Here is a 26341-nt window from a genome sequence, read left to right on the forward strand (position 1 = left end):
TCTCCCCACTCCAATCTAGCCTCCATACTGGACTGCCAAAGTCATTTTTGTTGAGTTCAGATTTGGCTGTGTCAACTCCCTTACTCAGTAAATTCCAGTGGCTTCCTATTGCCTCTTTTGTTGTTGTTCTATCATTTTTTTTAGTTTTATCCTACTGTTTGTGATCCCATTTGGGATTTTCTTGGCAAAGATACTGGACTGGTTTGCCATTTCCTTCTCCAATTCATTTTACAGACGATGAAACTGAGGCAAACAGGTGACTTGCCCAGGAGCCCAGATTTGAACTTGTGAAAATGAGATGTCTTAATGCCAAGCTCAGTGTTCTATTATTCTTTGCATCACCTAGCTGCTACCTATTTCCTCTGGTGTAAAATAAAAATTCCTCTATTGATTTTCAAGTCCTTTAAAGTCTTCCCACAACCTGACTTTCCAACTCCCTATTTATCACAGTATAGTTCTTTCCACTGTTAGCTAATGAGAATAGTATGCTACTGGTAGGCAAAGGGTCTCTTGGAATAGATCTTTCTTCTTTAGCATAAATTCTATATTAACACTGCCCTAGCCCATGTTAACCCTGGAGGCATTATTTTTATTTATTTATTTACAAAAAAAGGGTTAGTGCAGGACCAGGATGTTACTACCACTAATGTCTCTTTCTGTGCCTGGAAATCTCCTTATTTGATAATTCACTAGAAGGTGACCTCTTTCTTCAGTTAGCCCTACTTGGGGATAGATGGTCAATATTAGTTGGCTCTGATTTCAAATCAGTGCAGCAGTCAAGGTGGGAGGATCAACATCTCAATGAACTAGAGAGAATCCCTCTGGAAGCTCTCACAGCCCAGGACAAGCCCTCAAATGCGAATGGGATCTAATAATATAGTTGTCTGATTATAGAATAAAATGTGATGAAGAGGCCAAAGCAAGACCTCACATGTTTTTAATGTGATCTTGCTTGCAAAGGAACTTGATGAGGATGTTATCCAGTTGTGGGGCAGTGGACTGATCCAGGAATTCTTCCAGACTTTGAATTAATTAGTTGCTGGCATGGCAGCGGTGCATTGTCCAACCCAAATAGCATTACCTAGCATCCATACTATATGTGGAAGTTTGTCTTTTTATTTTGTTTTTCTGGGCTTATTTCAAATGAGATTACGGTGCCATAAAAATTTCAGATGACATAAAACTAGGAGGGATAGCTGACACACCGGATGGCAGAATCAGAATCCAAATTTTTTTTTTTTTTGCCAAGCTAAAACACTGGGCCAAATCTCAAAAGATGAAATTTTGTCCATTTGTTTCAGTCACGTCTGACTCTTCGTGAGCCCGTTCGGGGTTTTCTTGGCAAGGAAACTGGAATGAGTTGCCATTTCCTTCTCCAGGTCCTTTTACAGATGAGGAAACTGAGGCAAACAGGGTTAATTGACTTGCCAGAATCACACAGCTAGTCAGAGTCTGAAGCCTGATTTGAACTCATGAAGATGAATATCTCTGCTTCAGGACCAGCACTGTACTACCTGAAATTTACTAGGAATAAATGTAAAGTCTTCCACCTGGGTTCAAAAAAGTAACTTCACAAGCATAAGATAAGGGAGATGTGGTTAGACAACAATTTATCTGAAAAAAGACTTTGTGGTTTTGGAGGCCTGAAGGTTATAATTAGTCAGCTGTGTGAGATAGCAGGTAAATCTTGGCCTGAGAGGAATAGCTTCTGGGAATGTGCACATATTGTCTTGTCCTATAGAATGTGAGTTACATGAGGGCAGGGGTTGTTTCATTTTTGTCTTTATATCCCTAGGGCATAATACAATGATTGGCACATATCAGGTACTTAATAAATAGCCACTGATTAATTGAACAGGAATGAACAGATACTCAGCCTTGATCATTCTGGAATATAGTGTTAAGTAATGGGCACTCATTCCAGGAAGGACATTAATTAGCTGGAAAGCATCCAAAAGAGAGAACAAAGGCTGGACGACCACTCACTGGGTATGTTATAGAAACGATATATATTACTTGAACCAGATAGCCCTTGAGGTTCCTTTCAACTCCAAAATATTATGATTCTGTGAATTGTAAAGAAGTCCAGTTTAGTAGACCTCTCCCTTCTTGGATTCATCTCAGAATATTAAATAAGACATCTTACACATCTCACTATTTGGTGGGGCAATTTGCTTTGATAACCCTGGAGTGAAGTGACTTCTGCCAAGGTGGAGTCTTGGTGGGCTACCTTAATTACCTAGATTATTTAGGTAACCTGTGAATCAGTAGTTTTCTCTTTTTTTGGGGGGCAAGGCAATTGGGGTTAAGTGACTTGCCCAAGGTCACACAGTTAGTACATGTATCAGGTGTCTGGGGCTGGATTTGAACTCAGGTCCTCCTGACTCCAGGGCCGGTGCTCTACTCACTGCGCCACCTAGCTGCCCTGTAACCTGTGAATCAGGAGGAGACATCACCCTGAGCTTCAATTTAGGAGATTTGCTGCCTCACCTACTGCAACAAGAACACAGCCCCCACTATAGACCCCACTATAGTGAAGGGCTCCTCACTTGTCAGGTTACTAGATTGGTCTCTTATTCAAAGTGAGAACCTGAAAAAGGCCCTAGCAACCTGGGCCACCTCCAGCAGTCCTGATGAATATCAGGCCACTGGACCCAGATGGCTCTGGAGGAGAAAGTGAGGCTGGTGACCTTGCACAGCCCTCCCTCACTCAAATCAAAGTCAACTGCAAGTCATGTCATCATTTCCCTGAGGTCATGGTCTTCCTCAAGAACAAAGGACAAACACAGATTGGTCTCTTATCACACTAACTTCCCTTACCAGGGGACATCCCTCCTCTATAACTACCCATTCTGCAATGGTTTTCCCCTGGAGTAGTTTCTCCCATTTTCCTACTTTGCTATGGACAGCATGGCTTCCTAAGGCCCCCACATCATTCTCCTATTAGTTGTGACCCTGGACTCAGGAAAACACTACCTCAAGCATAAACTTTACTAGTGCCTACAATACTCTATTCTCTGTCTCTGGTGGATCTCTCTCCTTCTCAGAAATTCCTGCATCAGTTCTTCCTGGTTGATTTGAAACCTTGATTTTTTTTTTCTACTAATCCATTATTTCTTTGATGTGCAAAGGGAGGGAAGAGACTGTGTCTTCCTATCTCACCCAGGCCACTCACGGGCTCATGCCCAATACTGATCAGCGCAGAAGCTTTAACCTGCTTGGTTTTTCTGACCTAGGTAATTTTCTCCTTCCTAGATAACCTGGTAGCAACTTTGCAGATAGTGACACAGTGTTGGACCTGGAGTCTTGAAGACCCGAGTTCAAATCCAGCCTCAGACACTTACTAGCTGTGTTGGGTGAGTCACTTAATCTCTTTTTATCTCAGTTTCTTCATCTGTAGAAATGAACTGGGGAAGGAAATGGCAAACTACTCCAGCATCTTTACCAAGAAAACCCCAAATGGGGTCATATGAAGTTGGATACAACTGAACATGACTGAACAACAACAAAGATCAATTCTGCTATTGGAATCCTAGTCTCTAGGTGGCTGCATTGAGCTAACAATGGGGTTGGACTAGATCTTGTTACAGTGGAAAGAACACTAGCTTGGGCACTAGCTGGGCTCATCCACCTCTAAATCTTACTCCTTGTGTGAGCTTTTAGTCAATCAACAAATGAATAAGTCATTTAACCCCCCTGGGCCTTAGTTTGCTAATCTGTAAAATGAGGGGGTTGGACCAGATTGCCTGTGGGGTCCCTTCTTGCTCCAGAGCTATGTTTCTTGAGGTCCTTTATAGCCCTTACAAAACACAGCCTTGAATTACAGGTATTCACAAACAGGGGGCTCTGTTCCTCTAGCAAAGATGTCTAATCTTGGGCAGACTCTCAATAAATCATCCAAATTTGTTGATGACAAATGTCAGCCTAGTCTGATCTATGATAAAGGCCTAGCACTGGGTGAGAAATGCCAAATTTAAATGAAATAATAAGTTCTTTTATTGCTACCCTTTCACTGGCCATTTGTATGTAAAGTTTAGATGACAACACCTGGGGTTTGGCCTTAAAGCAGTGTATACACAGGTACATATAGCTATAAACCATAGAGAAGCTGACAAGACATCACTTATAAAATGTGCACCAGGAATTCTGACTTTTGAATATATAGATACATATAGGTATATGTACAAGTAAACAGTGGCGGATAGGTGGCATAGTGGATACAGCACTACGCCTAGAGTCAGGAAGACCTGAGTTCAAATTTGGACTCAGACACTAGCTGTGTGACCCTGGGCGAGTCACTTTACCTCTGTTTATCTCAGTTTGTGAAATGGTAACACTACCAACACCTACCTCAAAGGGGTATTGTGAGGATCAAGTGAGATAAGCACTTAGCTTAGTTCCTAGAATGTAGTAAGCACTTAATAAATGCTTATTGATAGATAATTCTTGTAAAGCTCTTAGCAAACTGGTGCATAGTAAGAGTTATATAAATGTTAGCTAAAATTATTATTAAGCACTAAAGAAATGTGTGCATTTATCTACCTTTTTTTTTTAACCAGACCTGGGATTCATAATTACCATTGAAGGATTTTCTTTTCAAGGGTAGAACAACACTCTTTCTGCAACTTACAGTCTTAGAGAGTTAGATGGAAAAGTCATATGGAGAAGTTATACGGAGAAGTTCAGTGATTTGTCAAGGTTACCCAACCAGTGTGTGTCAGAGGAAAGACTTAAACTCAGGTCTTCTATCCTTTAGGCCATGCTGACTTTTGTATCTGTCTGTCTGTCTGTCTGTCTGTCTCTCTCTCTCTCTCACCCACCCACCCACACACACACATACACCATACATACGTATTTGCATTTATTTGGTTGGACCTGTTCCATTAGTATGGGGAACTCCCAACCACGGATACAGCTGTCCAACTCAGCTGTTAACTTAGAGCTTCCTGGGAGCACCAAGAGGTTAAGTGACTTATCCACAGCGATACAAAGTGGACGTGTCAGAAGCAAGCCTTGCACCCAGATCTTTCTGACGTCAAGCACCACTCACAGGCTACTAAGCCATGTTGTTTCTCCTATTCATAGGTGTTTGTGTGTGAATATGTATTTACGTGTATTCATGTGTGCATGTGAGTATGAGAGAAAGAGACAGACAGAGACAGAATGATGAGGGTCTGTCTTAATTCCCCTCAGAAGCCAAGGCTTTCTGAAGTGTGTCTTTTCAGAACCTTTCAAAAAGCCTTGATGGTCATGATAGAAGGGGAACACTTTCAGCCCTCTTTGGTTGACAGTTTGCTTCTACAGGATCTTTTGCCAGTCCATCTTTGCACTTACTATAATATCTGGCAGACAGTAAGAGGTTAATGTATGTTTGCTGACTGACTAACTACAAGAGCAGAGATGCTATCATCCTAAGGAATGGAAGTGAGCTCTTATTTTGAAAGTGAGGGTTTCTCATTGCATCAGATGAAATCATGGAAGTTGGAGCTCCTAACAGGCCTCCTTCCTGGGGATTCTGAAAGACGGTTCCTATTTATTCAAATAACTCAGTTTAAAAGAGCTCAGTCCCTATTTGGCTCAGCTCAGCCCTGTATGAAGGTGCGCACCACTTGTCACACAGAGCCTGTGAATTGTCTCAAAAGATAAAATTTCAAAATCAAACTGACACTTTTTGGAGACAACTAGCCCCTCCAACAGCCATTTCAATGAGGAGTTATATCAGCAACACCAGGACTATCAGAAGTCCTCAGTCAGAGGACGGAAAACAGCTTCCATTCAGATTCAATAATTCAGGACTGACTGAATACTCACCAAGAGATGTTCAAAATACTAGTGCTTTGGGTTTTGTTCACTGCTTCCCTCCCCAGTGCTGCCTTGATTAGGGGAGTAGGATAAGGCAAAGTGAAAGTGGGTAAACGGATTATAAGTCTGAGAAATTCACATAAGGGTTACAGATTAAAAAAAAAAACTCAGCTCTATTATCTTACCCCTCTAAGAAATAGCACAGCTACCCTAAATGGGCTTGGATCGGTCAGTTTCTCTCAGAGAATGACACACTTAAATCTCAGAGGAACCTTAAAGGCCATCAGATCCAACCAGCTCATTTTATATATGAGAAAAATTAGGCATAAAAAGTTTGATGATTTGCTCAGGGTTGCAATCTCTAATAATGGCCAAAGAGGGCTCGAATTTATATAGCACTTTATAAACCTTATCTCATTTAATCCCCACAACAATCCTGGGAGGTAAATCCCATTATTAATCCCATTTTACAGATGAGAAAATTAAGGCGCAGAGTAGTCAAGTGCCTAAGCCATCATGCAGCTAGCAAGTGTCTGAGGCTGGATTTGAACTCACTCCAAGTCCAACATGCTATTATTCCCTGTACCACCCAGCTGCCCATGTATCTGAGGTGGGAACTGAGACCAGTTCTTTCAGATTCCAAATCCTATGACCTAACCACCACACCCTATTGGGTTAGAAAGTTAAGCCAGTTATTTTTCATAGGATAGTAAGTTGTTATAGTTTGTAGGTGTTAGAGCGTAGAGGTCATAGTCCCTTTTCCCTCACGTCTCCCCACCCCCACTTTAACAGATGAGGAAATCAAGGCCCAAAAAAAGGTGAAGTGAATTTTCCAAGGTCACAGAGATATTAAATAGTAGAGCCAGGGATTTGAACCCAGCTCTTCTGACACTGGACTCAGTTCTTATCCCACTATATGATCTTAGTTATAGCCCCTGGGGTAGGTTGGTCGGGGGTAATAGTGGAACTGTTAAAATTTATAACATCTCTCAATTAAAATAGTAAATACCACCCTGTAGTGAGGGAGAATAATCTTGAATTCTAAGTACTCCTTAATGAAAAAGAAAATTAAGGTAAAATTTAGGAAGACTTTTTCACATTTATTACATGTGAAAAATATGGTACAAATAAAGGGTTAAGAAAGATGGGAAGATGAGGAACAGTATAGTTTGCCTCAGGTACTTAATTTTCTATTTTTAGCTTTGGGGATCTCATTGCATTATATGAGGGGCTAAAAGTTTCAGTTTTCTCCCTGAAAAAAATGTGTCCTGGTATAACTGGTGGGGCTCAGGTTTAATAGCTATCTTTTAAAATGTATATTTTTTTTAAATTCCCCATTGGTGAGCCATGCTGTTTCGTTGTCACGCTTTATTTTCAATCCAGGTGACAAAAGGAACAGACTGCAAAGCCCTAAGTGTGATTCACTTGAAGACACCCCTTACTTGGAGTGTATGTGTGCAGTCATGAAACACCCCATTCAGTTCAAAGGCAGGATAACTTGTGCAGTAAGTAAGTGGAGAGCTTAGAGTGGATGGTATTGCTGTCAGTTTCTTGGTAATGCATCAAATCCATCATTATTGGGATAACTCAGCAGAGAGGCTATCAATATCTGAAATGCTCCTGCTTCAAATCCAACCTGCCCCACATGAAATGTATCTGATATTCAGAGGGTACCAAACCCAACCTCCTGCCAGCATCTAAAGAGATTGACAATAAGGCTGAAGGGTTTTTCTCCAAAGGCTGTCCCATTTTTCCCCCTTTCTCTCAAAAGAAATGGTCTAGAGGGTAACAGGGATTGGTTTTCTTTAAGATTTTGGGAAGTGAACAGATGTAACAATTTTCTATAATTTGGTTTGGTGCAGATGCTGAAATGGCGCATTCACAATAAAATATATGCAGTATATGTAATTTCATCTGGATGTTCTGGGGTTTTAAAGCAAAAATGTGTACCTGCAAGCTGTTTTATGGTTTCTCAGTCATAATTGTCTCTGTTACACAGGCTGCTACAAAGGCAGCTCCTTCTTCATGTGCAAGCTTTTAAACAATATCTTGATAATTTTGCGTATTTTGCAAGGCACAGTGTTCTCTGTGTGTTTAGCTCAGAAGCATGTAAAATGACTTAATTTCTCCTTGTAGTAAATTTATGAAGCAAACACATTAAAAAGGGGGACCTGGATATGTAAGCGGTATGAGGGCTACAGATGCTAAAACAGGACTAGTTCAGAAGAGGCCAAACATTCTGGGTTTGTATCCCACCTCTGGTGGTTACTCTCTCTGTGACCTTGGGCAAGTCACTTAAACTTCCTCAGTTTCTCCATATATAAAATAAGGGGATTAGGCTAGATGGCCTCTGAGATCTCTTCCAGCTCTAGAGCTATGAGCCTACGATTAATGCTGGAAAGAAGCTTCAGCCAAAAACCCTTTGGAAGAAGCCAGGGAAAAAAAGTGTTCACTTCTTGTCACCACTTTATTACAATAAGAATGCAAGGGAGGTGGAAATGATGGTTAAAATTCTTAACAGCTGCTTGTTTGATACCTTTACTCCAGAGAGTATGTGCTGCTGATGGTGGTAGCATTTCTCCAGGGAAAGGGAAAGAATGCAGGGTCGGGAACATCATGGAGAAGTGAAATCCCCAGATAGAGTGTCAATGCCATGGTAGATGTGCCCTCTGCTAGCTCAGTGACCGACCGTCAAGATATCGGCACAAAGTCTGACTGCTCTATTCCTCCAGGCTCCACAGAGGCACATTTGCAGAGCCCAGAGAGGAAGGGGATAGTTCCATGCTAAAGGTTGGATAGTTACCATTCGGATTCCATTGGTCTTCTCCTCCCAACACGAACAAGAAGTTTTCCACTTCTACCACACAGTGATGGGCGCTGTTATAGGGCATAACTGTGGGGGGAAAAAAAGATGAAAAAATAAACCACCACCAAGATGTATATCATTTTCCATCTTAGAATTTGATAGCTTGGCATACCCATTATTTGCCTTAATCAAGGCGTGCAAAATCTGAGACTACAAACAGCGGAAGGAAGCAGAAGGCAGTAAAGCAGGGTACGTGCCAATCCCGAGCTATGTACACAGGGGATCAGTGGTGTGTTGACAACAGTTTCAGATCCAGCCCCTTTTGATTAATTTTACATAATGTTATTCCACAAATTGCTGCAGAACAGCCAGCTTCTGCTACTCTACTTTCTCAAGAACTGATTTAGTCACTTGCTCACTTAACTTGCACCCCTAACTACCTGATAGGTAGGTGGCATTTTTTTGGGGGGGGAGGGTGGAAGAAGGATGACAGATACATTACAGTGACCAGAGAGGGGTGGCATTTTCTGGGAAATGCTGTGTTACTGTAGCCTTGAATATACACTGAAAACTGTTAAGACACTCAACCTAGCCTGCTTTTTTGCTGGCATGCAAACTCAGGGTGCTTGGTAGCTTTCTATTCCACAGCAATGAACAAGCTGCATTTCCATACAGTTTGAAGTTTTTAAATTAAGGTCCTGCTGATTTAATGCCTTCTCCAAATGTATACGCTTAATTTCCTGTACAATGCCATTAGCAGCACAATCGCACATTTTCTATCTATCTACTTAGGAACTCTTCTGTGACAAAGATCAAAACTGTGGCAGCAAAGTCACAGAGATACACTGTTTTCTCCTCTTAAAAAATTCTGATGGTGGGAGCTGGGGGAAGAATGTGCTTTTTAAGATACTGCTGAAAGCCCAGCTTCTCCAAATTCATTTTCATCTGCTTTTCCCATGTAGGGATACAACACACAGACTTGTACGGTTACTCTGTTATTCTGTTACCATCATATCCTGTGGTCGATGTATACTTGCCCAGCATTAGTTATCACGCTCTATGCAGAGGCTTTGGCCCAGTGACACCAGTAGAAAAATGATGTCCTTGTTCAGCTCATCATATGGGCACCTTAAATCTAGGTGAGGACAAATGGGGAGGTGATGTGGATGTACAGGCAGGGAACTTATTGTTTGTCACGGATCAACAGAGCACTTAGGAAACCAGTGCAGTGGGAAATCAATATGACTCAGGGCCAGCTCTTACTTTGTGCTCTTTTGCCAATGCCAAAAAAAAAAGGAAAAGAAAAAAAAAGACAGAAAGGCAGTCTTTCTCACACTTGGATTATTCTGGGTGATAGATCTCTCATTTCATTTTGTTTTATTATCTTTTATTTTTTTTCTCAAAATGCAGTTATGCAGGATAAAAAATGCAAATAAAAACAAGGAGGGAGGCATCTGCTTTGCTACTAAGGTTGTAGCATCCTAAGGATCAAGCAGGTCCATGTGTTTAGTTAAGCTTCTTGACATAGGATTTGTGGCTCCTTGTCCCCCTGGCAACAATGAACAAGCAAGGGATGTTTTTAGTTAACTGAGATTTTCATAGTTTGTCATCTTCCAGCCAGCTTGGAAGAAGCAATTGGTAAAGTGCACTTGATTTTGTGAAAAGGTACTGATTAGGAATATAGCAGATAATTACAAATTAAGGTGACATCTATTTAATATGGTTCAGTCACAGACTTTAGGGGTCACCTTGGTGAAGTCCTTTGAACCTTGATTTATCTATCTGCAAAATGGCTGTAACCACTTTGATCTTGCTTTGCTGACGTTTGTGTGAGATAGAAATACATTTTCACAAAGGCCATTATGAGTAAAATATGGAGAATGTTATTATCAGAGAATATAGAGCATTGATCTGGCTTTGAGGAAGAAGATTTGAATTTAAAAATGCATAGATTTAGAGCTGGAAAAAAATTCAGAGGTCATCTACTATAACTGCCTCATTTTACCCACGAGGGAACTGAGGCCAGGAGGAGGTAAGTGATTTGCTCAATATCACACAAAGATGTGTCAGAGGCAGCACTTGAACCCAGGCCCTCTGAGTATAGAGGCAGCTAGGCTTTGCTGTGAATAGAGCACTGGGCCTGAAGTCAGGAAGATCTGAGTTCAAATCTGGCTTCAGACACTAGCTAGCTGCGTGAACTTGGGCAAGTCACTTATCCCTGTTTGCCTCTGTTTCCTCATCTGTAAAATGGGGTGGAGAAGGAAAGGGCAAACAACTCCATTATCTTTGCCAAGAAAACCCCAAATGGGGTCACAAAAGTCAGACCAAAACTGAACGACATCATCAACCTCTGACTACAGAATCAATGCTCTTTGTACTATGACACATGGGCTTGAATCCTGATTTCAATGTTTTGTTACTGTGGGCAAGTTGTTTTTCTGGCTCTCTAACATTTTCTTCTCTGTAAAATGGGGATAGTAATATCTTCCCTTTCTACTTCATCAGGCTGCTTTTTGTTGGTTGGTTTGCTTTTTTTTGGTTTGTTTGTGATTTCACTGGGTAAAGGGAACTCCCAGGCTTCCCTAGGGCAGATCAGAGACTCTTCTATGTCTTAGAGAAATGTCTAGGGCATGACAAGGTTAAGCGACTCGCTCATTGTCACAAAGTCAGTTTATATCAGAGACAGGACTTGTTTCCATGTCTTCTTGATTCAAAGAATGTCTCCCTAGCCACTGAACCACACTGCTTCCCCTCAGGGCCCTGGGAAGCACGAAAAGAGAATGGTTGTGAAAATGTTTTGGCAATTGTACACAATGTAATGGATCAGATCATTTTCTGAGAATTGAGGTGCTAAATACCTTTTGGGTCTTTTAATATTAGCTCCACAGTGATCTGCCCATAATTCTTAGCCTTAGAAGTGGACAGACAGTGAATCAGGACTTGAATGTCTCATTTATATTTTAACCATGCAGTACAATATGTCTTCCCTTTCCCTCTCCCTTTCATTAGATTTGGGGAGCAGCCTAGAAAATCAGAAGGCACTCTCAGGGCCCACCTTTAAGAGATGAAGCACATCCCCATAATCAGATTTCAAGAAAATCTCCCACAAGTTAACTGGACCATCAACTGTTACCACCTCATTTTATGCCCATCACTGCATGTATGTTATTTAAAACTTCTAGCCAACTAAATACAGGAAATCCTCTACGTAAGAAAAAAAATATTTTGCCCTTCTTTTAACCTCAGGGGAAGTTTATCAAAAAGCACTGTGCCCTACAAAACTATAACCACTCCATTTCTTCAGCATGTGGTTTTTATTTTTTCCTGTTTGGAATACAGAATTTTACTGAGGCAAATAATAAATAATTTATTTTTATTCTCATTCAAATATACCTATCATTAAGCTTCATGCAACCAAATGAGACCACCTACACACACGATGGCTCTTGAACCCTTCAAAGTAAGGGAAAGGGGAACAAGTCTCAAGGTTACTGGCAGTCACCTTCATGTGTAGTCAAATTAATACTATTGTTTTAAAATCATGAAAGTCACATTTTCTAATAAGAATACTTGAATCTTATTTCTGTATCTTTGTAATGACTGGATAGTTCTTAGAAATTATTTGGAAAGGGGAAAAAATTCCCAAATTTGTTGAAAAATTATTTTACATAGGATTCTATTTTTAAATCTCATGAAAGCAAATTATGCTATTTCTGATTCGAAGCTATAGGAAAATGTTTCAGATATGTTGGGTGGCTCCCAAGATTAGTACTCTGATTAATCTAGCCCTGGTTGCTATGTTTATTGATCGCTCTTAAAATGACACTGACTATATCCATGGCCTTCTGCAGCTTTCAGCAAAGGTGAACACCTGTCTCACCCTTCTGAGAAGGTATTTGAGGAGAAGTTTGTACTCCACGCTCAAATACAGCCCAGTGTGAGTTTTTAGCGTGTCAGTCAGTGAGTTAGAGGGAAAGGGTAAAGAGAAGCTAATCAGGATGAAATGAGATTAAAGGCTGTCTAATTTTACAGCAACTGTGATCCATCAGCCACTGGGAAAGTGACAGTGGAAATGAATGATGGAGACAGACAGGTGGGGCTGTACATTTCACTGATTTATCCTCAAATGCACTGGGCCTTATTTTATTGAGTGAACATGACCGCATTTATCACGACTGTCATCTAAACCCACTTCCCTCCATTTAAAAAGGTCACTTTACTAGGAGGGAGTAGGAGAGAGGCACTTTCAAAACAGATTTAAAATCTAATAACACATGTTTATTAGGCCCTATGAATGAATTCCCAACTTTATTAAACAAACTCATTGAGCTAAAAGGAAGAGGAAAAAGCCATTAACCCCCAAAAGAGGAAAGGCTTTGGTCATGAGTTGACACATTCATTTAGTTCTAAAATTCGACATGATTTGTACCTAACATCTCTGCTGCTTCAAGCATTGGAAGCTCTCATCATGGTCTCCAAAAATTAGGCAAAACCATAGGCAAAATCCAATGTTTTAATTAAAAAAAAATGAATAGTAAACAATACTGTTAAAAACACACACACACACATTCACACACACACACACACACACACACACACACACACACACACACCAGGGGAGGATATTAATTCACAGTATTTACCCTGCAGAATAACATTAATCATCACCCACTCAAGGGGCGTTAGCAATTGTTACAAGAGGTAGCTCTGTCACAATTAACTTCTCGAGTTGTTAATTGCTTTTCTGTAGCTTTGAAGCTGCAAACATTGTACTGGTTTATCTTTTGCTTTTTCGTGGATTATGTGCAGCATAACCCCCAGAGATGTGGTGTGGTAGACAGGACAAAAGGGGTTTGGAGTCAGAAAACCTGGCTCCATTTATAGTTCTGTGTCCTCTGGCAAGTCAAAACCTTGCTGGTGGCTGTTTCTTCATAATAAAACATATAAGACCCACCTCATAGGGCCATTAGGACCATTACATGAGATAATATCTGTGAAGTGCCTTGTAACCACAGACTCAGAGGAAATTCTCTTTCAAATAAAATCATTCTCTATCTGGAAACAGAAAGTGAAAGTCAAACAGAATACAGGTAGCCCTCACTTTACATAACAGGTGTGATTAATTCTTCAATGTGCAATTATTGAGCACCTACAGTTTTACAGCTTTGCCACGCATTGCTAAAAATTGTCTAGCCCACTGTCTATAAATCTAATCACTTTTTAAACCTGCTTGGAGCAGCTTCATGTGTAAGACAAGTCAAATCCAACACAACTGATCCGTTCTATAAGTTCAATGTTCATATTTTGGGTTTGTTTAAAGTGAGATACACTTTTTTTTTTAAAGAGCTGAGATATAGCTGTCACTTTACTAAATGAAGCAGCCTATCATGGATCAGAACTTAATCCAACCTTATAGATGAATTCAAAATATCTGTGAGTACACAGATCCTTTTATTAGCTATAGCTTCCATCTTCCAGTACTTCATAGTTTTTTTTCTTACTAGACATCTTTGCATTACATAATCCAATCCCCTATGATTATATAGTAAAAGAACATAGGAATCACCATAGGATTTTGAATTAGAAATGACTAATTTAAGGGTTTAAATCTGGAGTCCATGAACTTAAAAAAATTGATTACTGCATTTCAATATAATTGGTTTTCTTTGTAATCCTATGTATTTTATTTTAAGCCTTTAAAAACAGTATTTTGAGAAAGTGTTTTTAGGTTTCACCAAAGAGATCCATGAAACACAAAAAGGCTAAGAAACCCCAATCTAGTCCAGTCCCCTCATTTTACAGAAAAGGAAGCTGAGAGCCTCAGAGGTGAAATCACTTGCCCAGGTCTATGATGTCCTAAGCTGTCTGGGTCTACATGTTCAATGCTTACTTGCCTCAACACATGTATACACTGTACTAGCCTTGGGTAACCCATTTAATCCCAGATGTGAGAGGTTTGCAACTGTTCCTCAAGAAGGGGAAATTCTCAGTAAGCCAGGGACCTAAGCTTGTGTTAATTTCATCCTGGTCCTTTGTAGATACCACCTATTGCTACTAATGATCAGAGGTTCCCCAGTACTGCATGACTGACAAAGCACAAAGCTCTACTTGAAAAGGATATGGTATTAAAAAAAACCCAAACCAAAAAAACCGCCAAACTATAGATCATCATGAAAGCCCAGTATAGAAAGGATAAGGAGGACATGATTTATTAGGCCACTGATATCCTTAGACCCTCAGATACATACAAATTAACAATTCACAGTGAGATCTTTATTCTCTGCTTCAAGGCCTGTAGTGTAATTTCTTGTTTATGGGATTTTTTTGGTTAGAGGCAATGCCTACAGTTGCTAAACGGATTATTGCCATATTGCCATGTTGATATAAGGTATACAAAGTTAGGTATTAGGTGATGCGCTGGATAGAGGGCTTACCTTGGGGTCTGGAAGACCTGAGTTCAAATATTGCCTCAGACACTTACTTGCTGTGTCTCTCTGGGCAAGTCACCTGACATCAGTTTCCTTCTGTGCAAGTTGGGGGTAATAATAGTTTCAACTTCCCAGGGCTGATGCAAGGAGTAAATGGGATAATATTTGTGAAGTGCCTTGCAAAGCTTAAAGCAATATATAAATGCTAGCTATTATTATTATCACATACCCTGAATTCAATAAAATTGTACTATTAGAGTGCTTGTATACTCTAAGAAAAAGTAGGGTTTTTTTTTCATAATACTTGGTTTTTAAAAAGCATCTTTTGCTTCAGGAATTTATAAGGTTTTATACTTTCTGTAATACATTCATCAGGGTTTTTGCTCTTCAACTCGGTGAGTTTACAAAGAACTGAGCCATTTTTGGTTGCTTGCAGCTTCTTACAGAGGGTGTAGACATGCCTGTTGGTCCTGGTGAGCCCCACACATGCCGTTTTCTTATTCACGGGGGACAATGACTGAGTCTCATTATGGGTTAACATCAGCCATCATAGGTTGTAGCCTAGGAAAGAGAGCTAACAGAACTTTGGAGCAATTACCAAAGAGCTGAGCCCAGATCTGAGAGCAACATCATACCTATAGCCTCCATCCACCCACCCAAGAACCACTAATGACTGCCCTGGGACAGGGGCATGTTGCAATCATGCACGCTCTCACCCGCATGCCTTCATACCTCCAGCTGCAGTAGGCTTCTCCCCTAAAGATACCCTTTCATCTACTCTGTATATATACTGTCTACCTTGGTATTTCCATATATTCTCTGCTCCTTCCCCACTTCTCCTTCTCCATTAGCATGTGAGTTCCTCAAAGGCAGGGATTGATTTTTTTTTTCCCCTTTCTTTGACACCATCGGCATTTAGCACACAGCAAGTGTTACTGGGGGCAGCTAGGTGGCTCAGTGGATGGAGCACCGGGCCTGGAGTCAAGAACATTTGAGTTCAAATCTAGCCTTGGACACTTACTAGCTGTGTGACTTTGGGCAAGTGAATCAACCTCTTTTTGCTTTAATCCACTGGAGAAGGAAATGGTAAACCACTCCAGTATCTTTGCCAAGAAAACCCTATAAACGCTATTGGTATCCTAGAATCCACAGGGTCACAAAGAGTTGGACACAGTTGAATGAATGAACAACAACCAAAAAAGTGTTGTTCACTGATTGACAGTTAAGAGAGAGCCCCTGGACTCTGGGTTCCTGTCTTCAGTCCTGGAGAGGCAGCAGTGTCACTTCAAAAGGCTGAGACCAGCTACAGAGAGGTGACTCATATAGCTAAGTCCTAGTGATTACTGAACCCTAGGCTTTTAAAGGAGCATTGCAAGTCCCTAAAGCTCTAATATGGAAGAATGACAAAGTTTCCTAGACTCATTACTTAACACGAGGCCCTGTAGCTGGAGGTACAGCAAGAGTTCCAGAACTTGTCCTTTGTACTGTGAATTATTTGGATGATCCATGTATGATAGGAAGAGAGTTGCTTCTCTAGCAACTATAAGTCCATTTTATTTGGAGGTGGGGAGTCCATGTTTTTTAGCTATAGTAAGGTTGGAGGCTTTCATGAGTCCCTTGGGTAAAAACGGGACTCATCAGTTTCAAGTAGGATATTTCTCTAACAACCCCAAGTTAGTTTCCCTTCCAAGAGGAGTCCAGAGCCCTAGGGTAGTATTGTATGCCTGGATGCTTATAGAAGAACCTTTGGCAGGTCTCAAGGGAGGAAAATCACTTATCTATGTGCAGCTGATAGTCTTTTGTGTTATTTTTAATTTTTTGTGGGATGAAATAATGACTGTCCTACACGTGATATACATTGTTACCTTGAGTGTTTGAATGGAAATCCAAGATCCTTTCCCTCACTTCTCTGGAGACCCAGACGCAATGTATAATTTAAGATTATTGGAAGAGTCTCAGGGAGGGACAAAAAGAGTAAAAGAGATTGTCCGGGAGTGGTTCATAATAATGAATTGGCTCTATGAAAACCAAAGCTTGAGATCCCGGGCCATATCCATTAGAAAAAGTGAGGTACAGGATGAACAGACTTTCAATTCAGTAGCATGGTTGAGACTGGAACAAAATGATCCTGACAATAATAAAGCTAACTAGACAATCACCTCTCTAATTCTGTAAAATAGAATCATGGAGTTTATAAGTTGTAAAGGACCTCAGAGGTCACTGAATTCAATCCCATACTCAAACATGAATTACTTCTGCAGTATCTCTAATAAGTGATCACTCAGCTTCAGCTTGAAGACTGGTATTGATAATCATATCACTCCTGTAACAACTCATTGCAGTTTTGGATAGTTGTGATTGCTAATAGGAATTTCTTTACAATTAAAAAAAACAACTCTGTTAACTTTTGTGTGGGTGGGTGGGTGGATGGGTGTGGCTGTGGGTGGGTGGGCGTATGTTTGAAGTTTGGCTTTACTTTACAAAAATACATAGCTTAAATAGTTTTCATTCAAGACATAAACACTTACTAGATTAAATGTTTTTAGGTATTTCAACAGAAAAAAAATTGGCAAACTCAACCTAACTTTTTGAAACAGGGTTATACATGACACTCACACAGCCATTCAAGTATTTTAACACAGTTACCATGTTTCCCTAAGTTTTATCCTCTGTAAGCTATGTATCTTCAGCACTGGTATTCTTGGCATTCAGCCCAGATGTATGCTACCCCTGGCTTATGCTTTATGCATGTCTATGATCCCCAACTCCTTTTACTGCCCCTCATGTGACACAATGGTGGCCCTCTTCTATCCATCTAAAATATGGCATCCAGAATTGAATAAAATATTCCAGTTTTGATATGAGCAGAACAGGGTGTACAGGGTGTACAATGGAGCAATCACCTGCCTCTTTCTTGATGCAGCCTAAAATTATCCTGGCCATCCTAGTTACCCTTTATACTACTGATTCACATTGAGTTCGTATTCTACTAAAATCCCTAGACATTTTTCATATTTAGTCATGTGTCCTCCATTTTATATTTATGTAGCTGAATTTCTGAAGCCATGTGGAACCTTATATTTATCCCAATTAAATCTAATCATATTAGATTCAGTCCATCATCCTAACTTGTAATGAACTTTTTAAATCTTGATTTTGCAAAGTGTTAGTAATGCCTTCCACTTTCAAATCATATGGAACTTAATAGATATGCCTTCTGTGCCTTTGTCCAAGTCATTGACAAAAAGAATGTTGAGTAGCACCAGGTCAAGAATGGATTCCTGGGGGTATGTACTAGATACCTTCCTCGTGACTGACATCGATCTATCAGTGACTACTCTTTGGATCTAATCATTTGACCTATTCTAAATTCATATGACTATAGTATCATCTAATCTACACTTCTCCAACTTTCCCACAGGATATCACAAAAGGCTATCACATGCATTGCCAAAAAAAGATGTATTCTTTGTCTAAAGCATTTTCCTGATCAATTGACCTTGTCACCTTGTGAAAAGGGGAAGTGAAGTGAATCTGTTACAGTTTGTTCTTGCTGAAGTCATGCTGGCTGTTGGTGATTACTGCTTCCTTCTCTAAATGCTCACCAACCATTCATTTAATAATATATTATATAAAACTTTGTCAGGTATTGAAATAAAGCTCACTGGCATATAGTTTGCAAATTCCACTGTTTTTGCTATTAGTTTCAGAAATAAGAAAAGCATTTGACCTCCAATCCTCTGTATACTTTCTTTTTTGAAAAAATTTTCAAAGACCACTGCTAGTAGTTCAGTAATCCTATCCATCAGAAATTTTTTCTTTCAGTATCTTGTGATATAGCTCATTCAGAGCAGGTCACTTATACTCCTTAAAGGAACCTAGCTTTGTCTCTTACCATCCCTTCACTTCTTTGGGGTTTCAAAATTCCCTGTTGACCAGTCCTCTGACCCTCATCCAAATTGAAAAGAGTCCAGAAGCTGGAAGATTCTTCATTTAATTACACTCTTTTATTCCACAGGGTTTATCATTGCCCTCCAAACATAAATAAACCAAAAAATGAAAAGGAAAAACAAGCAGAAAAAAAGGTAGAAGAAAACAACATCCTTTGTTCAGATGTATATTTAATCCTTTCTTACAGAACTACAAAGGAGCGATTAAAAAAAAACCCAACAACAATAGTTTTCTGGTTAATTAAATCAGTATTTTTTAAAAAGATGATGAAAAATATAGACCCTGAGGTGATTTCTTCAGCCTTATTTATACTGTCTTGCAGGCAAAAGTAACCTGCTAATCACCAATATTCCCCTTTGCTTTGCATGACATTGGCCCAGCTCAGTCTTATCCTAGACAGTTGTTACTGAAGAAAACTCACATAATTAAATATAAAGCACTTGATTCGAGAAAGAGGCTGATGTGTCTTGTATTTCTGAGGCTGTAACAGAATCAAAAGAGCCACTACTCTTTACAATTCAGCCCAGTGACTACTAGGAGATGATGGCTATTTTGTTCCTCAATAATGAAAATTGTTACAGGATGAAGATTGCTAACTAAGGTGTTGGTATGGCCTGTGGATGCTTTTAAAAATTATAATCAATAAGTGAAGAGACAGGAAAGAGAGTGATGTGCGAAATGACCTCTCAAAGGGTCCTTCTAGCTCCAATCTTCTTTGGCATACAGTACTATTGCAGGCCCTCTAAACCATTAACTTTGAACAAGAGATAAGACATTTAAGATAGGTTTTAGCTTCTCCAGGATTGAAACCCTGCTTTATGATTTTTTCCTGTATTTCACCCAAATGCAGAGTGCTTGCTACGTACTTGATAATACTTGCTGATTTATAGTTTAATCCCCAGGCAATTTTCTTCAACACAGGTTGATATCCAGAAGTGTAGAAGTATCCTAAAATGGGGTTTCTAGTAGCTCATTAAACTAGGAGCTCATTTCTCGTTATGAATTTAATAGATCATAGTCTTATATTCCTTTTATTAGAAAATTTTCATTTTATGTTTTTTTTTTCCTAGATTATAATTCAATCACTACAATCTCAACCCTTTAAAAGGCATTTAACTTTCATCTTGTAGTGATGGGAATTCCCTAGTGGTATTAGTTAGCACTTTAAAATCAAATTATTTTCACTTCTGGAAACTAAGGAATCCTTAGGAAGGAGAAGTGGAAATCAATTTCAATATAAAATTAATCTTCCTTTTCATGAAACTGTGTTGATTTCTTCCAGGTATTTTAATGGATGTGTTGATGAAAAAGAAGATATATCTTTATCTACATCTGTATATTATATGTGTGTATGTATGTATAAATTGATATATACTATATTTGTATATCTGCATATAGATGTCTAAATGTCGTGGACAGATAGGTATATATGCATATATGTATATATGTATATATATATATATATATATATATATATATATATATATATGCAGATATAGTCACAGATGTGATAGAAACAGATATAAAACCTTCCCCAATCCTCTATACCCCTACCTGGAAGTGATTTCCTATCATTAGTATTATTATTTGGACTTCTTCTATCTTAATACAGTATAATTTAGATCTATTGGGGGGATGATGATATTTCTTAGCTAAAGAGAGAGAGGGGCAAGGACTGACAATTTCACCTTTGCAATGTCTCTTGCATATCCCCCCTCCTCTTCTATGATGCTTCCTTCACCTTGATCCAGGTCCTCATCACTCCATACATGGACTATCGCAATAGCCTCCTGGTTGGTTTGCCTGCCTCAAGTCTCTCCCCACTTCAGTCCATCCTTCACTCAACTATAAAAGTAGTCATCATAAAGCACAGGTCTGACCATGTCACCTCCCTATTCAATAAACTCCTGTGGCTCCCTATCACCTCCAGGATCAAATATAAAATCATCTGTTCAACATCAAAAGCCCTTCATAACTACCCCCGCCTTCCCCACCGTCTTTTTAGTCTTCTTAAACCTTACAATCCCCCACATACTTTTTTGATCCAGTGACACTGACCTTCTTGCTGTTCCTTGAACAAGATACTCCATCTCCTAACTCTGGACATTTTAACTATCTATTCTTTTTGCATTGAATGATCTTTCTCTTTATCTCTGGTTCCTGGTTTCCTCAAGTCCTAACCCAAATCCCACCTACTACAGAAAGTCTCTCCTATTCCATCTTAATTCTAGTTGCCTTCCCTTTGTTTATTATTTCAAATTTATCCTGCACGCAGCTTGTTTGTACATAGTTATTTGAATTTTGTCTCCTCCATTAGACGATAAGCTTCTTGAGGGCAAAAACTGTCTTTTACCTTTCTTTGTATCCATAGTAATTTGCACAGTACCTGAAATATAGTAGGTGCTTAATAAATGTTTACTGACTGCCTGAGCGACTCAACTGATGCAGAGATGCAACTTCTTCATTGGTAAAAGTAGGTCCCCCAATCCTAGTCCTACTCGGAGGGGAGCGGCCCCTTCCCTACCATTGGAATCTGCTTCCCTGAAGTCTACCGCTACTCTTACCTAACTTGCTGCAACAAGAAGGAAGCAAGAGTCAGTATGGTTTAGTGGAATAAATGTTGCACCTGGAGTCAGAGTGGACTTCAGGTCAAATCTTAGCTCTGTCCCTTACTATTTGTGCAAACTTGGACAAATCCCTTGATTTCTCTGGGTCTGTTTTGTAATTTGTAACATGAGGGAATAGGACTAGTCAGTGGAGCTTATTGAGTCAGGGGTGACGTGAACAGAACTGTAATTTGGATAAATCATTCTGGCAGCTGAGAGGTGGATCTCACCACAATCTCCTATTTTGCTGTCTATACATAATCACGTTAGTTTTATCTTTGGTGAAATTAGAAAATGGCCAGAATCCATCTTCCATGAAACATACCTTTGATTCCGAAATAGCATCATTGTCACCCTGTAGACTTCCCTTCCCCAGGCTAAATAATACCAATTCTCTTAACTTTTCCTCATAGGTCTTATTTTTCATACTTTTAATCATCTTAGTTGTTCCACTCCACCAAATCCATTAAAATGCTTTATTTTAGTTTAAAAATTATTCATTCGAGAAGTAGAATGAAAAGTAATGCTTCTAGCTCGATGGGAAATGAATGACCAGCATGATTCCACCATGTGCTGATGCTTAGGAAGAAGCAAATTTTAAATAACTAATTGATTCGAATCTCTGAGAATATAATTTGCAGAATATCTGTATTGGTAGAAATTTCTGAACAAGGAAGTGCTCTATACATATGAAATCACAATCATAGATCCAGACCTAATAAAAATAAGGATCATGATGACGAGAATAATAATGAAAATAATAACAATTCAACATTTTTATCAATTGTCATGTACTACCACATATGTGCAAGTCAGGGTACTGGTTAGTGCAGCTGGGTGGTATGATGGATAGAGTGCTAGACTTATAGTAAGGAAGATGTGAGTGTGAATCCTGCCTCAGACACTTACTGGATGTAAGGCCTTGGGCAAGTCACTAAACTTCTCTCACTAAAGAGATAATAATAGTACTTGCCTCCTAGGGTTATTGTGAACATAAAATGAGGCAATATATAGAAAGTGCTTTGGAAACCTTAAAGTACCATAAAAATATGAGGTATTATTATAGTAGGGAAGATAAGACATATACAGGAAAAGGCCCTTTTCTGTTTCACCTTCAAAATCTCCAATACAGAAGCATTTGCTGTTCCTTACTGTTGTGCCTGTGAGGCCAGCAGCCATAAATACTATGCCTAGGAGGCTCCAGTTAGTTGGTCAATAAGCATTTATTAAGTGCCTACTATGTACCAGGCACTGTACTAAGCATTGGAGATACAAAAAAAAGGCAAAAGACAGTGTCTACCCTCGAGGGGCTCATGGTCTAACAGAGGGAGACAACAAGCAAACAAATGTGTACAAACAAGCTATATATAGGTTAAACAGGAAATAATCACTGGAGGGGAGGCACTAACATCAAGGGGGAGAGGGGCTGGGAAAGGTTTCCTATAGAAGGTGAGATTTTAGTTGAGACTTGAAGGAAGCCAGGGAAGCCAGGAAGTAGAGTTGAAGAGAGAGAGCATTCTAGGCATGGAGGACAGCTAGAGAAAATGCTCAGAGCCAAGAGATGGAGTGTCTTGTTCTGGCAAATGGTACTTCAAAATATTGACTGTACAAACTCTGGATTTCAATGTACTTCCCAGGGCTATTTAGCTGGTTCAAGTCCTTATCACCCACTTACTTGCAAGGGCCTTCTCACTGGCCTCCTATTCTCCATTGTCCTTTGTACAATTTGCCCTCCACAATCAATAATGTCAGATTATTTTTCCTAAAACATTGCTTCTACCTTTTCACTCACCTAAAAAGGCCTAAATAGCTAAAAAAAATTCCTCCTCTTCCTAGTATTCAAGAACCTACATAATCTAGTCTCCACCTATTTTACTAATTTTTATTTTCCTTTACCTTCCAATACATATTCTTTACATCAGTTATGTTGGACTAGTCACTGTCTGCTGATCTCATTAGATTCATTCCCTAACCCACAATGGGGCAGCTAGCAGTCACAGTGGATAGACTCAGTCTATTCACTGTGTTGGGAGTCAGGAAGACTCCTCTTCCTGAGTTCAAATCTGTCCTCAGACATTTACTAGCTAGCTTTGTGACCCTGGGCAAGTCACCTAACCCTGTTTGTCTCAGTTTCCTCATCGGTAAAATGAGCTAGAGAAGGAAATGGCAAACCACTCTAGTATTTTTGCCAAGAAAACCCCAAATGGGGTCACAAAGAGTCAAACATGACTAAACAACAACAAAAGACACAGTGGCTTATGTCTGTACATCCTGCCTAAAATGTGTTTTACCTCCACCTTCTACCTATTAGAATTCTACCCATAATTTCAAAGTCCTTTTGAAATCCTGCCTTTGTGGAGCCCCTTCTAACTCATACTTCTATGCTTCTTTCAGATTCTGTAGTTATATGTCTTTATCACTCATTTTGACATTTAGTCATATACTGTTGCCTAATACCTACTGCATTCCATGCACAGTGCTAGTCACTGGGCATTAAAAATAAAAAGTCTGCGCCAAAGGAGTTCACATTCTATTATTATTACTTAAGAGAGTCAATCTTATGTCTTCTCTCTCCAGCTAGAATGCAAGCATCTGGAGGGCATTTCCCCCTGACACCCACAGTAGAGTTCCAGTAAATGATCCAGATCAGTAATGAATGAATAAATGAATGCATTAATGAATAGATGAAATGTGGCAGGGATACATCAGAAGCGGGGAGAATTTCTAGAAAATGAAAGGGGGTAATGAGGTATTCTTCATTCCTGCTTCTTCACAAAGAGTATTCATTAGTGTGGTGTTAATGTGATTAAATATCTTCCCCCACCCATTAATCCCATTAATAGGTCTCTGGAGGAGCTAGTTAAGGGAAGCTTGATAGGGGAGGCTTGTTTGTAGGAAGGTCCATACCCTTTTGCTAATTAGGCCACAAGAAGTGTGAAGCCCTGGTCCCCTAAAAAGGGTACATATATCCTGAGGGCAGCAGTTAAGCTCTCTCTCAGAACTGCGGGAGGACAGGCAAGCAGACAGCTAAGATTTGTGAGTGAGTGTTTACTGGAAGGCCCCAGCAGAGGGGAAGGTTATGGAATGGCTTGGTTCCCTGCTGTGATATTGTGTTTTAAATTCTTTGTTGTTATAATGAAGTGGACTTGCGGGTTTTGGGATACAATTGCTGCTATGTCGAATTGGAGTTATTGGTTTTGGGATTTGATCCTCTGATGTCTGAATAAATGTTTTACTTCTTCTGCCTTCTATATGGAGAGTCTCTTATATTCTGCAATACAGAACTATGCAGGCATATTCATGGTCACCATCCATATTGTGACACTTGCCTTACTGATTCAATTGGTCAATGAGTGTTTATTATAAGCAGTTACTATGTGCCAGAAATTATTCTAAGTGCTATGGAAGGCAAAGAAAGGCAAAAACATGGTCCCTGCCTTTAAGGAGTTCATATCCTAATGTGGCGGACAGCATGTAAATAACTATGTATTTACAAGATATATACAGAGTAGATGGAAAATATTCTCAGAAAAAAGGCACTAGCAATAGAAGGGACCAGGAGAAAGTATCTTGCAGAAGGTGGTTGTGAGTTGAGTCTTGAAGGAATCTAGGATAATTAAGAGATGAAGATGAGAAGTGAGGACATTTCAGGAATGGGGGAAGTAAAAAGGCATGGAATCAGGAAATAAAGTTTTTTTTGTTGTTGTTCTTTTTTTGCATGGGGAGAAAGAAAGAGAGAAACAGCAAGTAGGATAATGTAAACAAGTTGCCAAGTATGTGGTGGGAAGTAGGAAGGGACTAGGTTGTGAAAGGCTAATTTAAAAAACAACAGGAAGACTTTATATTTGATTCTAGAGGTAATGGGCAGCCACTAGAATATTCTGAGTAGAAGAGTGACATGGTCAGATCTGCCTTTTAGGAAATCACTTTGGTAGCTAAGTGGGGGATGGCTGGAATGAGGAAAGACTTGAGGGAAGGAAAACAACTTAATGGCTATTGCAATAGCCCAGATAAAATATGATACGGACCTAAACTTGGGTGGTGAAACATACAGAAAATACGAAGGTTGAAAACAAAATTTGACAGCAGATTGGCTACATAGGGCAAATGTGAATGAGGAGTAGAGAATGATATGAAGGTTGTGAATATGCTTGACTGGGAGAATTGTCCTCAACAATAAAAGGGAAATTTGGAAGATGGAGTGGGTTTAGGAGGGCAAGATAATGAGTTCTGTTTGGCCATAGTGAGTTTGAGATTCTTATAGGAAATCCACTTTGAGATGTCCAAAAGGTAGTTGATGATGCAGGACTATAGTCAGGGGAGACTACAGGGTCTTAACAGGTCACCCATAGTTATACAGATGAACTACTAGCAAAGGAGAAGAAGTCAGAGAGACAGGAAGAGAATCAGTAAAGAGTAGCATCATAAAATCCAGAGAGAAAAGAGGATCCAGGAAAAATAGTCAACAGTTTCAAATTTTGAAGAGAATTCAAAAAGTAAGTCAGTCCACAAACATTTATTAAGTGCCCATTATATGCCAGGCACTGGGCTAAGTGCTGGGGATACAAATGAACAACAACAATCATAGCCCCTGTCCCCAAAGAGTTTATTATCCAAAGGACAAGGATTTTTAAAAGGTCATTCAGTCTGATAAGTAAGAGATCATTGGTGACTTAAACCAGTCTTAGGTTGAGGTAGCAACTGGCATATGTCCCAGATGGCCCCATAGTAACAGAATCAGATTAGAA

The 26341-nt window shown here is 39.6% G+C and overlaps 1 protein-coding gene across 1 annotated transcript in view; it reads right to left on the bottom strand.

The window, feature by feature from the left end:
* KLHL14 (kelch like family member 14) overlaps nucleotides 1-26341 on the bottom strand; it is a 137485-nt gene that overhangs the window by 26206 nt on the left and 84938 nt on the right. The window contains 1 exon segment of the mRNA XM_036743885.1: nucleotides 8606-8695. Coding sequence (XP_036599780.1) covers nucleotides 8606-8695 — 90 coding nt within the window.

Source organism: Trichosurus vulpecula, chromosome 1 (genome assembly GCF_011100635.1).
Source record: "Trichosurus vulpecula isolate mTriVul1 chromosome 1, mTriVul1.pri, whole genome shotgun sequence".
Taxonomy (NCBI): Eukaryota; Metazoa; Chordata; class Mammalia; order Diprotodontia; family Phalangeridae; genus Trichosurus; species Trichosurus vulpecula.